Raw genomic sequence first — 16,093 nt, forward strand, 5'->3', positions numbered from 1 at the left:
AGAATAGGTTATTTTCATATAACTAGGAACTTGGTTAATGAAAATGTAGCTATATAAAAAAATAAAAATGCCATTAGAAAATCAACCAGTAGCAATTCACATTTTAATATTTTTTAGTGCTACTTCTGCTTTCTTCTACTGTTTGTATTTCCAGTTTAAAATATATTAGTCTTTTTATAGCTGTGGAGAGTATAATAAGAAATCTTGGGTGTTTCAGACATTTTTGCCATATCCACACTATCTAGAAAGATTCCCAGGTTGACTTTACTGTAAACAGTAGACAAAGATGGTTTTATAGCTCCGTATCTATGTTAGTGATTTATGATACACTGTCATAGTACTTTCCCTGCTGGTGTTTGGGAGGCAGGAAAAAGAAATTGTAGATTGTCTTCATATCGATTGTATTTTGTTTGAATAAATACCACAAGCTTTGTTTTGGCCAACAAATCTCAGTAGCGTGAGCATTAAAACACACACTTTTCTTTAGGTCTACAGAGCCCATTTATGCAGTGCTGGATCTGAGATAATCCTGCCATTTGGTCCTTAAAAGGTGGGGAGGAGTAGCAGTTTTTCAGGGAGATTCTCTGACAGCCGCTATCAAATGTTCCCTGTGCAGGGCTGGCAATGCCACACCAACTTCCATAAATTTCCAGAAACGCAAGATGTGGCTACGTGGTAGATTGTCACTGATTTCAAACTGAGTGCAGATGGACTCTGGGAAGTTCAAATACATGCGTAAGAGCACAGTACTGAAATGTATAGACATAAATCTGTACAGGCATGATTTCAACAGTTACATTTAATATGTAAATATGGAATTTATCAGGTTAGATTTAAGCATCTGCATTGATTTGATAGTAATTAACACAGCCTTTATACTTCAGAGAAGTCACTCCTTCCTTGGCATTGTCCTTGTCCTGCCGGTATCACGAGTTGCTCCCTTCTGTACACAAAATCCAGGAGGTACCTGGAAGCCGCGGGACGCGGCTGCCCCCGCGTTCAGCCTCACACCGCCCAAATGAGGCGAGCTGGCACCAATGAGCACTTTGTTTACCCACGCAGAAAATCAACTTTGAATGGTTTCCAAAACATGCATGTACCAATTACTTCCTCGTGTGTAAGGGAAGGTGAAATATTTACAAAATATGCTTGAAGTGTACACGAGTGCAGGCACGCGCACTGGAACCTCCGGCATGGAAAAGATGAGCTGCTCATCCCTTCTGTGCTAGGACGTGTTCCCATGTATTGATTAGGGCAATACTCAGCAGGGAGTTGCAGGTGAGCCGTTTTTTGAAATTGCCTGATCGGTAAGGACTAAATTGGGCCTCCAGGCCAAATGTTGCAGAAGAGCTTAGGAGTCACAACTGAGACCAGAGTTCTAAGAGAATCTCACTTCACACCTAAGACCAAACTTAAGGAACTGGAGTGTCCAAATACATCAGCACATTTGCAAATCTGAACTCTGTGCATCTGCTTAATAGGCTGCTGGCATCTTGAAAAACCTGACCCAAATGTGGATACCAGGCACTTAAAAGTACAGCCTTTAAGTCATACACTGTTAAAAATTTGATCTCAAATGCCAATACTGGCTGTGTAGCCTGTGCCACAAGAAGGAGAAATGGACTTCTGCTCACCCGCACATTTCTGATCTTTGATATTAACTCTCGTAAAAAATAAAAATTAAAAGTCACCCTTTTAGTACAGAAGGAGCGTGAACCAAAAAGTATCTTGTGCATTTTAGCATCATGAGGTGGAGATCAATATTGGTGCCAGTTACACTATCATCCCATCCGGGTAAAAAATTAGTAAGTTTTTTTATACACAGTGTACTCAGAGCACTAGGCTATCACCATTATATGATATTATCATAATAGAAATTAATTGGTAGAGCCCAGTAAATCACTTACTCCGCAGGACATCATCTTTATTCCCAGTGCATGTCACAACATGCTGTATTTCATTTCTAATGATGTCCATTTTTTTCATTTTGTTTTGTACAGTCATCTTGTTAGTGTTCAAATTCATGATTAAGACACATCCATGTTGACTGGGCCTAGATAAAGACATATACACACTATATACACACACACATAGCTGTGTGTTAAGGGTGTGTTACCAGTCTTTATTTTGACAAATAAAAATAGCAAGGTCCTAACTCTTTTATGTTTTTTTTTTTGTATAGAGAATAGTACAGCATAGAAACAAATTTTTAGAAGTCACCACTATAGTCAGAGTTTTCGTGTTGCTTGAAAACAGTTTATTCATCATATACCATTTTCATGTAATCAAATAGATGACACCCACATTTCTTCGAGAAAATAAATAACTCTGTTACCAGTTGCTTAATGCTGGCATTAGGAAATGGCAGCTGAGTTAATCAGTGGTTAATTAATGGTTAATCAGTGGTTAATCATAATTTTTTTTTCTTCTTTTCTGGAAGCTACTCTAGTAACTGAGTAACTTGGACCTATTCCTTACTTAGGGAATAAGCAGATAGTATTTACATGTTCGTAGCAGTCACGAAGGACAAGAAGCGAGGCCAAACTTGGTTGCCCTCAGTGGTAATTGTGGTTATTTCTTAAAATGAATAAAAAGTATTTTGAAGTCTTCATTCAACATTTTCTTTTAGTTGGTGTCTCACTCCCCAGCTCTATCACCCGAGTTCCCCTTTCTCCAGGCTTTTATTAGCCTTATGGTGTAGGGTCCTGAACCAGTTCATAGTGTGCTGTTTGTTCTGCCTTGTGGCAAATATTCCTGTATTTATTGCCCTCGCTACCTCTTCTAGTGGAAAGTAAGCCATTTCAGGAACAAAAAAGAAAATGTTAGTTTACTATGTTTTAAATTCCTTGTGCCAGTGGTTTTAGTTCACTGCTAATCCAGTTAGTCCTGAAAGTCCCCGTCCTGCGAAGTAGCTTCTTTTCTTATACGTCTTCATTTCCTACTGTGTTTTAAAAACTGTTTTGAGACTTCAGTTTTTATCTCTTCTGAAAAGTAGGCCAAACCAGGGCAATGCAGACTAAGGCCTCGTTCACTAAAATCAATCACACAAGCCTTTGTTTTCGGCTTTCACTGCCTATAATTCCTATGGACAAGGAATTCTTAATTTATTCCTCTTTCATTTTCAGCATTATTCCAATTGAAGTGTCTGTTTCCAATAGAATACTCCGGATGTCAGACCATTTTTGCCATATTCTTTTGCAAGGGAAAATATTCTGTTTGCCTCTGTGCTTGTCTCGTAGCCTAACCATGAAGATCCCAGCAAACAGTTCGGCTTAAGAAAAACAGGCAGGTCAAAATGAAGTGTATTTGTTTACCTAACACAGGGAAGACCAAAGTAAAGTGTGAGGGGTAATTTCAGCTCTGGATGGAAAAAGGACAGGAATTCTTGCTGGATGAGGGAAGCAAGAACCTGGTTTGATTTGCAGTTGATAATTCCCATGGGTTGCTTCTATCTTAAGCAGTATGCTTTCAAAATGTCACTGTGTTGTGTTTCTCATAAAAATATACAGAAACACAATGTGGGCAAGCACTTTGTGTCCTTGTGCAAATCTGGCATGTGTTTCAGGGGGAGCAGAAGGGGTTCTGTAGTTCTAAGAACAGTTCACCTACTAATAAACACTGCAGTGGGTTTTGTGGGGTTTTTGGATTGGCAGTAGAATCTAGATACAAAATCTCTTCTATTTGAGGCCTAACCCAGATTAGGGTTTTTTTCATCCTTACATAAAGCAAAAACCATTTTGATTTTTTTGTTCTTAATCTTGATCCCATCCAGTTCTTTCAGAAACCTACAGCTTCCTAAAGGGATTTCTCCAGACTGAGTTTGCGATCTGCTCAGCTGCATGGAGTCAGAAACATCACAGCAGTTGCTGTATTTCAAGTACTTATTGGTATCTACCTCTCCGATGTGGTTTACCAGTATCTTAATGTGTGTTTTCACTGCTGCATGCTCCCTGCTGCTTGATTCACTGTCCTATTTTCTTTTTGCTGTCTGAATTTTCTGACATGAAGAAACACTTCACTTAAGACCTCTGGTATTCTTCCACTTCTGAGTGATGTTCTATACAAAATACATAGATACCAGCCTTTAACTTTCCTCAGAGAGGAGTTTTGAGAGGTTTCCTTGCCCTGAGCTCAGGTGCTTTCCAATATTTAGCTAGTTGTCACCCTTTGTCATGTGTTCTAAATGATTCCTGGGTGGCTGGATGTTTGTTGGCTGCATTTGAGATGAAGCTTGAATTTTAAATGAGGTAGATTGTAATCTGAGTTTCTGTCTGGACCTTGTGGTGTTTTTCTTGAATGAGAACTCCAGTTTCCTCCTATTTCTGTGCAATGATCTGATCAATCAGCTGAACAGAAGAGGTACAATTCTATTTTCCCATCCTGTGATGGTGAAAGAAAGCATTTGCAAGGATAGGATGAGGTTCTCCAAGCAAAGCTCACTGAGTCCATGCCCTCATTTGTTGGTCTCACTCCCTCCCACGGCAGCTTTGATCAGGAACAACTTCTTCCCTGCCAGGGAAATCCCATGTTCTCAGCAGTTTGTATCAACAAGTCTTGTGTTTGTCTTCAGTTTCACCAGCTTGGGATCATGTTTTTGCAGGACATTTACCATCAAATTCTGCTGTCTTTCAAATAATACTTTGAAATTACCCTGTTTGATTTCATTATTTAAATAGGCACTGTTTTTTCAGTGTGTTACATCTGGCTGTAGGTTTCCTCTGGATATTACCTGTGTGGGATGTAATTGTAAATTATTCAGACTACCTGCAAAGCCACTTAAAAAAACCCCCAAACCAACCCATAAACAAAAAGATTTTTCATGGTATAGGAAGAGTATTCAAACCCACTTATAATTCAATTTCATATTTTCTGTGGCATTCTTCCCTAATTTCTAGATTGTCACACAAATTGTCTGTATTTCTTTAAATTATAGTGATTCTTATTCATATTCTTGATGACATCGCTGAGGATTGAGTTTATCCCAATACATGAGCAATATTTAGCAATGAGTTAGCCTGCTCTGAATTCACTTCTACATCTGCCAGTCTGTAGTTACTGAAAAGATTTCTCTCTTTTATTTTTCCTCCTCTTTTCCCCTTGGCTAGTTCAGCATTTTCAACCATTTTCCTTATTTTCAAAGGCTTACACCTGGGGGATTGAGATCTACATTCGTTTAATATCAGGGATAAAGTGGAAGTTCCAGACTGCAAGGCTAAAACTTGAAGAAGGATTTTTGTAGAGATTAATATTTTCCTGAGCAATCTGCAAGCTGAATCATGGTCTAATTAAATAGCACAGATTTATTGAGTTTGCATTTAAACATTGGCAGACCCTAGAATGAGTACAGCTAAAATGAGTTTGAATCTTTTCTGTAAATGGGGAGTTAAATTATCATAGTAATTTGATTACATAATTTTTAAATCTTTCAAGCTAAATCACCATTTTAAAAAGAACAGTTTGAAGTCTTAATCACTGCTGGAAGTGCCCCTCTCCCTGCTGTTTTTTCTTACCCCATTCCTTGTGACCAAATCTGTTCCCCAAGGCACAGCTTCCTGACTGCTCCGTGAACCACCATTTGGGAGTGGAGAGCTACTAAATTGATTTCAAACACAGCAACAAATACATTAAATGCATTAGTACTATCACTTCTCCATGTAAATAATTGCCCTGTTTACCAGAGGGATAGTACACAATCACCCCTGCAAGGAGAGGGTAGCAGCCCTTGTGTTTGGATGTTTTCCACATAGTGGAAGAGTTTTAAAGCATTAAATGTAATGGCTGTGTCAGAGGGCAGGTTTTGATCCCTTTCTGGGGGGTGTTCTCTTCTTTTCCCTCCTCACTTACTTTCAATGTAAGTAATAAGTAGAGTGTAGATATTCCAAATGCTGCAGGCCAAATTCTGTCCAAACTGCAGTTAAACATCTTAGGCAAGTACCACCTCTGTGCAAAAAATACATTTAGTCTGGACTCCATCCATCTATTTGCAAACTTATGGTCACTGTTACAAATACTGATTCTGGGAAAAAACCAGACCAGTTTTGTCAAGGGTTAAAAACTAAACCTAAATAGTCACATTCTCCAGAAAGACATTATCCAGTAATGGTGTTAAAAAAGTAATGAGAACAGTGAGTCTTTGACTCATCAAGGATTTGTTGCAGATAAAATGCTCTTATTTGGTTCCCCAGCAAATCTGGCCTTGGCATTGTGGATCTAGGGAGAGGAGGAAAAGGTGTATATTTCCTGCACAAACAGTACGTGGTTTATGGAAAAATTACTTGGGGTAGCAGATCATGTGCTCTATAGCACAGCAGTGAATATCCAAGGACTTGGTAAAGAGTTAGGGAGAAAATACAACAATGTTTTTAGAGATTGCATTCCAAATTAAGCTTGGTGGCTGGACCCTGTGCTTAAGACATCAGTCACGTCTGTATGTGTGTGTTAGCATGTCTGTATCGATTATATCTGTTTGTAGGACACAGAATTCAGGGCTTTTCTCTTATTGACACAGAATTACTGAATAGAATGACCGTATTAGAAAACGATCAAAAATGTATGGATTCAGGGAATGGTCTCACATTAATTAGAACTAAATTTTGCTAGAAGTAATATTTGCCTGTCATCTTTTTCAAAATGTTGTAGCCTTCTTTATCCCTAAGAGAGAGATTTCTGTGTCTGTGCTTTCAGCACAGTGCACCTTGATGTGCAGTATCACATCCCAGCAGCGTATGTCTTAGCTGCATGCTTCTTAGAGCATGTATTCACTAAGACTCAGAATTATTAAACATGTAAAATTCCCACAGGACTCCATTATGTGTAATTAACAGATAAACTGTCATCAGAATCAATAAAACGTGCTAAATGATCCAAACTTGTATATAATTAAGTGTCTGTTTTAGAGTGGGAGCTGTAACTTTTATTTTTTTTCAATTTGCACATTTGTTGTGACAATAAGAGCTGGAACATTTTTGTTAACCTGTTACTTACTGGTTTGTGTTTCAGTTTACCATATTTGTCACTGAAAGGAGACAGGTATTTACTATCTGTCCTAATTATCTGAGGGAACAGTTGCACATCAGCTTTTAGGAAATGAATCTTAAATGCATCTTAATTCTCTGAATGTAATTCAGATATTTGAAGCACGTGCAAAATTTGATGTTTAATCATCAACAGGGTAAAGCATGAGACTGTCAAATGCTGATCCAGAGCATCAGACTGCTGGTTACAGGGCATAGAAAGGATGGTGGAAATGGGTTCTTCACCATCCAGCTCCTCAGTTGTTATTCCGTCTGGGAACAGGAGACTTATTACACACCCAAATATTAGGATGCAAAGCAGTGTTATATTAAATCAACTTTTCAAAGATGAACTTTAATTGTTCCATGTCCCAGTTTCACCCTGAGCAAAGCTGGCGTGGTGTGGCCTGTCCCTGGGGCTTGTACCCCCTCTCAGCAGTTCTGTTTTCATGTGGTGTTTTATTGGTTCTGTAAGTCTGTTGACCGTCCCAATTTTGGTAGCTGATAGGGGCCGGTCGGTGGCCTCTTTCATCTACGTCTGTTCTTCCTTACTTGCATTCCCCTCACTTTGGACCACATCAGGGTTTCTTTGGCATTTGTGACTACATAAAAGTCAGAGAATTAGGGCTGCTCATCCAAAGTAATCTCAGCATGGTCCAGTAACTGCGTGTTCTCAGGGACTTCTTCACTTTCTGTATCTATCCAGTTGAGGGGTTTACAGTTATTTCGGTTAGATATTTTCTCTTTATTTCACACTTCCATTGCTTTAATCTTTTCGGGTCATGTAGCAGTTTAGTTTAGTTCCTGGTGTGTGTTGCGTCTGGGCCTGTCACTCAATACTTACACCACCAAGGCATCTCACCTGCAAAGGTGCAGGGCAAGGTGTTTGCTTTGAGTCTTTTATAAAAAATGCAAAACCCCAACACTAACAAGATAAACCACTGTCTGTGGGGGTGGAAGAGAAGGATTACACCTTGTCTGAGATGTTAGCTTCACCGAACAAAAGCTGTTCAGGAACATGCTAAGTGTTGCTTGTCTGCCTGAATATGTCTGAGGGAGAAAAAATTTTCTAAATCTCTCAGGAAATCCCTTCAAACCAGCATTTCCCTTGTGTTGGTGCAGTGTTCGTAATCCCTCAGTCATTGTTTCTGAGCTTCCAACTCGGCAGCCTTGGAACCTGACACAGAATTTTGCTGAGCTTTTCCACAGTAGGGCACCCTTGTTTTATCCTTGCTTCCCTGACAGAATGCAGCCCTCAATTCCTTCAGCCCCTTGGCACTGTCACTCTTTCAAAGCAATAACCATACAGATGGTTTGGGGAGCACCGAGGGTGACTGTTTTACTTGTTTGAGGAGGATGAGGAGAAGAACTACTTACCCAAGAGTTAATTGTACGTTTGTAGTTCCTCAGCATTTCAATACACTTTCCTAAAGGTCAATACAGAAATTAATGGGTAATTATCTTCCCTCTTTGTGAAAGAGGATGGGCAGAACCAGTGAAAGTGCAGCCTTAGTTATCAAACTGCTGGCACACCAGACTGAAACCTCCTGTTGCTCCTTTGTTTTGCAGACTCAATGCACATAGAGGATGTTGAGGCAGTGCAGAAACTTCAGGACGTCTTACATGAGGCTCTGCAGGATTACGAGGCCGGGCAGCACATGGAAGATCCTCGTCGTGCAGGCAAGATGTTGATGACCCTCCCACTTCTGAGGCAAACCTCCACCAAGGCTGTGCAGCATTTCTACAACATCAAACTGGAAGGCAAAGTCCCCATGCACAAACTTTTTTTGGAAATGCTGGAGGCCAAGGTCTGACTAAAGCATCATGGGCTTCCCCATCATGCACGTTTTAAAAAAAAATAAAAAAAAGAAAAAAAAAAGGGAAAATAAACAGGATAATAATGGCAAAGAAACTTAGTGTTTAATTAAGGAAAAAAATGACTAAATGACTGCACTGATATTTAGCAGCAAGACTGTGAAGCAGCTTTCAACTTTTTCTTCTGTGTCTTTCTGATGCAGTTTTTTCTTTTCCTTTCCTTTTCTCCCTTTTCCTTTCTGTTCTTTCCTTTTCTTTTTTCCTTTTTCTCTTTTTTTTTTTTCCTTTGCTGCTGAACTTTTTAAAAGAGGTCTCTAATTGAAGAGAGATGGAAGCCAGGCCTGCCAAAGGATGGAAATCCATAATATGGATGCCAGTGAACTTATTATGAACCATAATGTCCCCAATGACAAAGGAATCAAAGAGAGAAGCACCGTACCTAGCAGTACAGTACAACACGATGAACTGACTGAATGCAGTATTAGATTTCATAGGAGCAGTCTCTAATTAGACGACTAAAGCGACGATGCATCGGCTGCTTCTTATCATTGCATTTTCCATCTAGATCAGTTACAGCCATTTGATTCCTTAATTGTTTTTTCAAGTCTTCCAGATATTTCTTAGGTTAGCTACGATGTAACTTTTTCAGGGAATAGTTTAAGCTTTATTCATTCATGCAATACTAAAGAGAAAGAAATACTGCATTTTTGTGCTGGCTTGAACAATGATGAACAATAATGAAGGACAAATGAATCCTGAAGGAAGATTTTTTTAAATGTTTTGTTTCTTCTTACTAATGGAGATTTTTTTGTACCAGCTTTACCAGTTTTCAGCCATTTATTAATGTGGGAATTTATCTTACTAAAGCAATAGTCGAAGGGAAGGTGCATATTATCACGGATGCAATTTATGTTGTGTGCCAGTCTGGTCCAAAACATCCAGTTTCTTAACATGAGCTCCAGTTTATAACTAAATGTTCACTGACTCAAAGGATTAGATTACACCTGCAGTATATCCGAGTAGTCTACCATATAAATACTCCATGTCAAATACCAATCCGTAACGGTGTTAGGAGACAGCGGCCATGCAGGGGCGCGGTCGCCGAGTGATTTCTAACTGCTTCAGTTGCAAATGAACGAGATACTACTGCCTGTTTGCAAAATTGTAACCTCACACGCAGAAAAAACCCTATGAACCAATAGTAGCTTAGAGGCAATGAGGCAAATGCCGCCGTTTGCAAAATTAAGAAATCAGAGTAGTAGACTTCTGACCAAATTGAAGAATTTAACACTTCTATACCTTATTTATTGATTTAGATTTTCGTTTGTAAATGGCGATCCTTAACAAGTAGCTAAACCAGTATATGTGCTTTTCAACCAGTATTGTCACAGCATGAAAGTCAGTCAGTTTCAAGACTGTTACGAGGTGTAATCTAATGTATAAACCGATTAGATGCCCCCAGAAAACTACAGTCGCTAAATAACCAATAAACAATAACCTCCATCAAATGCTATACCAATGTACCAGTGTTAGTAGCTGCTCCCTGTACTATGTGAACATCCTTATTCTATGTACACAGATGTAATTAAAATTGTAATCCTAACAAACAAAAGAAATGTAGTTCAGCTTTTCAATGTTTCATGTTTGCTGTGCTTTTCTGAATTTTTATGTTGCATTCAAAGACTGTTGTCTTGTTCTTCTTGTGGTGTTTGGATTCTTGTGGTGTGTGCTTATAGACACAGGGTAGAATTAGAGACAATATTGGATGTACAATTCCTCAGGAGATTACAGTAGTATATTCTATTCCTTACCGGTAATAAAGTTCTTCCTAGTAATAATTAAGAGATCGAAACTCCAAACAAATACTCGTTATGAACAGATACACACTGAAATCATAATATTTTCAAAACAAGGGATAATTTCTGTAACAGTTTATTATAGAATACCAATGTATAGCTTAGAAATAAAACTTTGAATATTTCAAGATTATAGATAAGTCTAATTTTTAAATGCTGTAAATATAGCTTTTATTCAATCATCTCTCAGATGTTGTTATTAACTCGCTCTGTGTTGTTGCAAAACTTTTTTGGTGCGGACAAGTTTCCAAAACTATTGCTACGTTGTGTGCTTTAAACAAAATAACAATGGGCCGATGCTCTCTCGGCCTCATGCTAGGAAAAAGAAAAAAAAAAAAACAAACCTGTGTATCTATCATTAGCTATATGGGACTATATTGTAGATTGTGTTTTCTCAGTAGAGAAGTGACTGTAGTGTGATTCTAGGTAAATCATCATTAGCAATTCATTCAGATGGTCAATAACTTGAAATTTATAGCTGTGATAGGAGTTCAGAAATTGGCACATCCCTTTTGAAAAATGACAAAAAAAAATACAACTCCTGGGAAAAAGGTGCTGATTCTATAAGATTATTTATATATGTAAGAGTGCAAAAAAAAAGTTTATTTTCCAGAAAGTTTGTGCAGGGTTTAAGTTGCTACTGTTCAAGTACACTATATATATATAAATATATAATATAAATATTGTTTTTGCTGTATCACATTAAAGAACTTGGGCTTCAGGGTCAAAAGCCAATCAACTAGAAGTATACAAAAACAACACTAAAAATGGAGATGTGTTAAAGGCACACGGTGCAAACTTTAGTTTTCATTTTCCGTAATTTTTTGGAGCTGCAAAAGAACAAGTATCTCAAGACTGTAAAACCATTACCTGAAACTTAGCTAAAAAAAAAACTGCACGGGCTTTATAATGTTGTTCATCTTAAACCTTGCTGGAGAAGAGTTCTTTCAAGACCACTTACTTAATGTGAAGTGTTGGGAAAATTTCAAAGGGTGTATGTTTTAGCCATAACAATTTAATTTCTATTTTTGCTTCATTTTTTAATTTTTTTCTTATTTAAAGCAATATGATTGTGTAACTCCCAGAAGTTACACATTTGTTTCAATCAGATCAGATTGTTGTATTTATTCCACTATTTTGCATTTAAATGATAACATAAAAAGATATAAAAAATTAAAACTGCTATTTTTCTTATAGAAGAGAAAATGGGTGTTGGTGATTGTATTTTAATTATTTAAGCGTCTCTGTTTACCTGCCTAGGAAAACATTTTACGGCAGTCTTATCGTGCAAAGATCGCAAAAGGACAAAAAAAATTAAACTGCTTATAATAATCCAGGAGTTGCATAATAGCCAGTAGTTAAAAACCGAAACAAAACAACAAATGAAAACAAACATGTCTATAGCTGTAGATGGGCTTCACATCTGTATAGCAATCAACTGTATATTTTTGTGATGTGTATCATACCGTGTGCTCCAACCAATGTCCATTTGTGTAAATGTATTTATTTTATATTGTATATATTGTTAAATGCAAAAAGGAGATATGATTCTGTAACTCCAATCAGTTCAGATGTGTAACTCAAATTATTATGCCTTTCAGGATGATGGTAGAGCAATATTAAACAAGCTTCCACTTTTGATTGCTTTTATTTTATTTTTTGTGTTGTGGGGTTTTTTGGTTTTGTTTTCTTTTTTGGAGGAGGAAACAGAGCAATTAGCGTTGCCTTTTGTTACTTCCGTGCAAAAAAGGAGCCAGCATTTGCACTTCTCCCTTAAAGTACGATATGAGTGTAAATAAATGCTATATAAAGCCTTGTCAGAATGAATTCTAGTGTGGTACAAGACATTTTGCATACTCTTAAATATGCAAAATGTCTCATAGCACATTAGAATTCAGACTGGCAGGCCTTTATATAGCACTTACGTAATCTTAAAGCATCTTCACATCAACCTGCATTACTCAAAATCATTGCCTCTCTGTCAATGTCATAAAAGAAAACTTTCCCACTATTTTAAGATCACATTAATATCGTATAGAAGTAGTTTTTTTGCTTTCTCCATCAACAACCGAGTCTATCATTCATTTCCTACTGCAGGAGACTCCTTTAATGTGTTCTGAGTAAAAATAAAAAATAAACTAAGAAAAAACAAAAAACCTGTATTATTTGATCCAGTGTTGCTGAGTGGAAGTTAACAGCCCCCAGAGCAGTGAAAGAGACGGGTGTTAAGGAAGATCCCTGAAAGCTGTCGGGATCCAGGCGGGTTAAACAGCCTGGGGGCAAGGTGGCCATAGATGGGCTCCGGGCCCCATCCCTCTGAGGCTTAGCCCCTCTGTCCTGTGGACCCTTCTGGAACCATCACAGAGGTGCTAATGTGTGCTTTTCTTGCTTTTTAGCCTGTCTTGATAGCGTTTTGTGGTTGTATTCACCAACGTGTTTCTCACCTTGGCTCCTGGCCGTCCTCTGGAGGCTCTGGCTGATGGCACAGGGGCTGCTCGGGGACGGGAGCTGTGTCAGCACCAAGGGCTCTTTGTGCTTCGCAGCCTCCAAGTGCCAACACAGGCACCCCTGCCCTGCCACCGGCGCTGTCTGTGTTTTAGCTGTCTCGGGAAACTGGGGGACTTTCCCCCAGTAAAAGGAGCAGCAGGGCAATAGGAAGATGAATCCTGCGTTGCAAAGATGATCAGAATTGAGCTTCAGTGTTGACACTGCTGTGTACACGTGCATGCATCCATCCATATGCACACAGTGTGTGTGCGCAGAGCTGGCTTTCCCCATTTTCTAGTATTTTCCCCCCTTTTTCTTATTTTCTTCTTCTTTAATTATTGCAAAGTATCTCTTCAAAAGAAAACCTAATACTGCACCTTAAAAGTGAAAAAGGCAGTGTTACAAATTTTCACATAGAAAAGGAAAATAATCTGTAAAAAGTGGCACTCCTAGACTTCCTCAACTTGTGTTTGACCCTAATTGACTAAAGTTTTCACACGCAGTTTAAAAAAAATCATGCTTTCGGTACCATTTTTCACGAGAGGATCATTGAGCATCACAGAAGAAAAAATACACGCAACTCTCAGATGAAGCCTTTTCTAGGGCTCTATCTCTGTAGAGTTTTCCTGGTTTTTTGGGTTTGTTTTTGGTTTTTCTATGCTGTCTCTGGCAGTAAAGCCAGGATGGGCACAGAAATCCATTGGAAATGTTTCAGTGGGAATCTGTGGGGAATTTGGCTAGGAGCACAAACTCTAAACTGTGGAAATAGCTACTTAGTCTTTAAAGAAAATTTTAAAAGGGCTTGGGAAACTGGCATTCATAGCTCAGACAACACACCCTGCTGTAGCTCTCAACTGCTGCAGCCCCAACCTGTGGCTACCACAACAACATTTGGCTAAAATACAATTGCAAACCAGGAGTTCTCACTGGGGGTATGGCTCACTGAAATCAGGTTTTCACTGACGTGCTTTACATCCCCCTTCGCCTCCCCTACTCCGCCTGCCCACGAGGTAAAAGAAGCAATCCCAGTCCAAGAGTGGACTGGAGGCCTCTGGAGGTGTTTGACATCTCCACTGGCCCTCACTGCCTCACTGGCACCCATGCCCTCAGCCAGAGCCATCGGTGTTGGTCTGAAAGGAAAACGCCACTCCCTGAGCTGGCCACCTACGGGACATGGGATTTGTGAAGGGCTATGAATTTTCTCTGGAGCTTTGCAGTCACGTAATGGCCTAACTTGATGTCATTTGGGCTCTTTGTTTGGTTGGCAGGGTTTTTTTGACCTTGCGAGTTCGCAGTGTGAGAAGGTCTGGCAAACACCAACTAAAAGCGTCCTCGTTGTGGTCCCTGCAGCTGATCCTTTCTCAGTGAAAGAAATGGCAGGAAAATCATGCGCCAGTCAGTGCTACTGCATGTGCAGTTATGTGTGTTTCTTAACAATGCCAGTGCTGAAGGACTAAATGTGGATAAAAAAAACAAACCACCAAAACCAAAAGGAAGATTGTGAAAGAGAACAGAAATGGAAATATGGTTCTCAGACAAGCCCTCATGTTGTACATTTTAAAGTGATCTCCTGCAGCATTGCCCAGTCATACCCTAGAGGGGAAAAACCCTACCCTAAGCACAAAAATGCCTGAGATTTTTTTGTGTACAGGCTTCTGCAGGAGTAAATGCCTCTTTTAAAATTTTTACCATTTCCTGTCCTGGATCTTGCACCAAACTCAAGAACGGGACAGTTTCCATCTGTTTTCTCCATTTTCTTCTACAGCCTTTGTTAGGTTTCCTTAACAGCTTTCTTCACTTGCACCTTTCTTTTCCTTTCCTTTGCATTTCATCTCTCTTGTGTGATGTAGGCCTCTGATTTCACATGGCACTTTGTTAATTACTCTATCCTTTGTTATCCAGCCTGCCTGCCATAGCTGCCTCACAAGGCATGTGTTTCCTCTTGCAGTGAAAAGCTGATTCCCTATGTCCATAGCTTGCCTGTAACATACAGATCACCAACTTCCTCCTTGTGGTTGCTGTTAGAGAAGGGGGAAAAAAAAAAAACCCCAGTAGCTGTGGAAAACATAAAATACGGATGCATTTATTTGCTTTTGCCATTTTTATCCCAAAGTGTTTGTGCTGCCACATCCCGGCCATGCTAATCGTCAGTGTTTCGTTAAGATTAAGGGTCGCTGACTCCTGGTGTTCACATTCCCAAGCTGGCTCCTTACGATCTTCGTTAATATAAAGGAGCAAGTGGCGGTAGATTGATTACACACAGGCTCTTATTATTAAGCAGAACAGAAAAGAAAGGAATTTCAAAATATAATCCTCCGCTCCCAGGAGTATTTGTCTTGTTCTCCATGAAGTTAAAGGTCTGAAATAATGTGCCCATCAGGAGCTCAATGTTGCATGTCCATGCCAGTTGGTCCAAGGGCTTGTTATGATGGTAATGACCTGCTGAAACGTGAGCTTTGATGGCAACAATACAATTGCTACCAGCTCACCCGCTGGGAGAAATATTTTATTATTGTCAAATGCCCTCCGCAGAGATTTGTTTTGCCTGTTCCTGTTTAAATTAAATTCAGAGCAGAACTGCATTATTATTTCTCTAGAGTATATTTGAAATAAACAACTAGTCTCCAAATTTGGGATTCCTGGTTAGTTTAAATTTTCTTATTAGCAGAAAAATTACAATAGGTGACAACATAGCTGCAGGAATATTATTATGGCAGCCATGTGAGAGATTTACACACTGAGAGCATGGCCTAAAAGCACAAAAACTCCCTTCTACTTTACAAATTCCAGCCAAATTAATAATTAACTGTGCCATAAATTCTGCAGCCTTCAAGAATGATGTCAGTGCTCTTCTGTGTCACAATAGAGGAATTTTGTCATAAGACTAAGTGGTGTTCTTTATGAAGAGCGTTACTTATCTGT

General features: G+C 39.0%; 1 protein-coding gene across 22 annotated transcripts in view; it reads left to right on the forward strand.

Annotated features, from left to right (window-relative positions):
* ESRRG (estrogen related receptor gamma) overlaps positions 1-12,339 on the forward strand; it is a 394,158-nt gene extending 381,819 nt beyond the window's left edge. For all 22 annotated transcript variants that reach the window (XM_066178267.1, XM_066178249.1, XM_066178265.1 and 19 more), the window contains one exon: positions 8,583-12,339. In XM_066178267.1, the coding sequence (XP_066034364.1) occupies positions 8,583-8,827 (245 nt within the window). In that variant the 3' untranslated portion in view covers positions 8,828-12,339. The remainder of the gene's footprint in view (positions 1-8,582) is intronic.
* Positions 12,340-16,093: the final 3,754 nt, after the last annotated feature.

Source organism: Chamaea fasciata, unplaced genomic scaffold, assembly GCF_029207755.1.
Source record: "Chamaea fasciata isolate MVZ Bird 193981 ecotype frontalis unplaced genomic scaffold, bChaFas1.0.hap1 SCAF_3, whole genome shotgun sequence".
Lineage (NCBI taxonomy): Eukaryota > Metazoa > Chordata > Aves > Passeriformes > Sylviidae > Chamaea > Chamaea fasciata.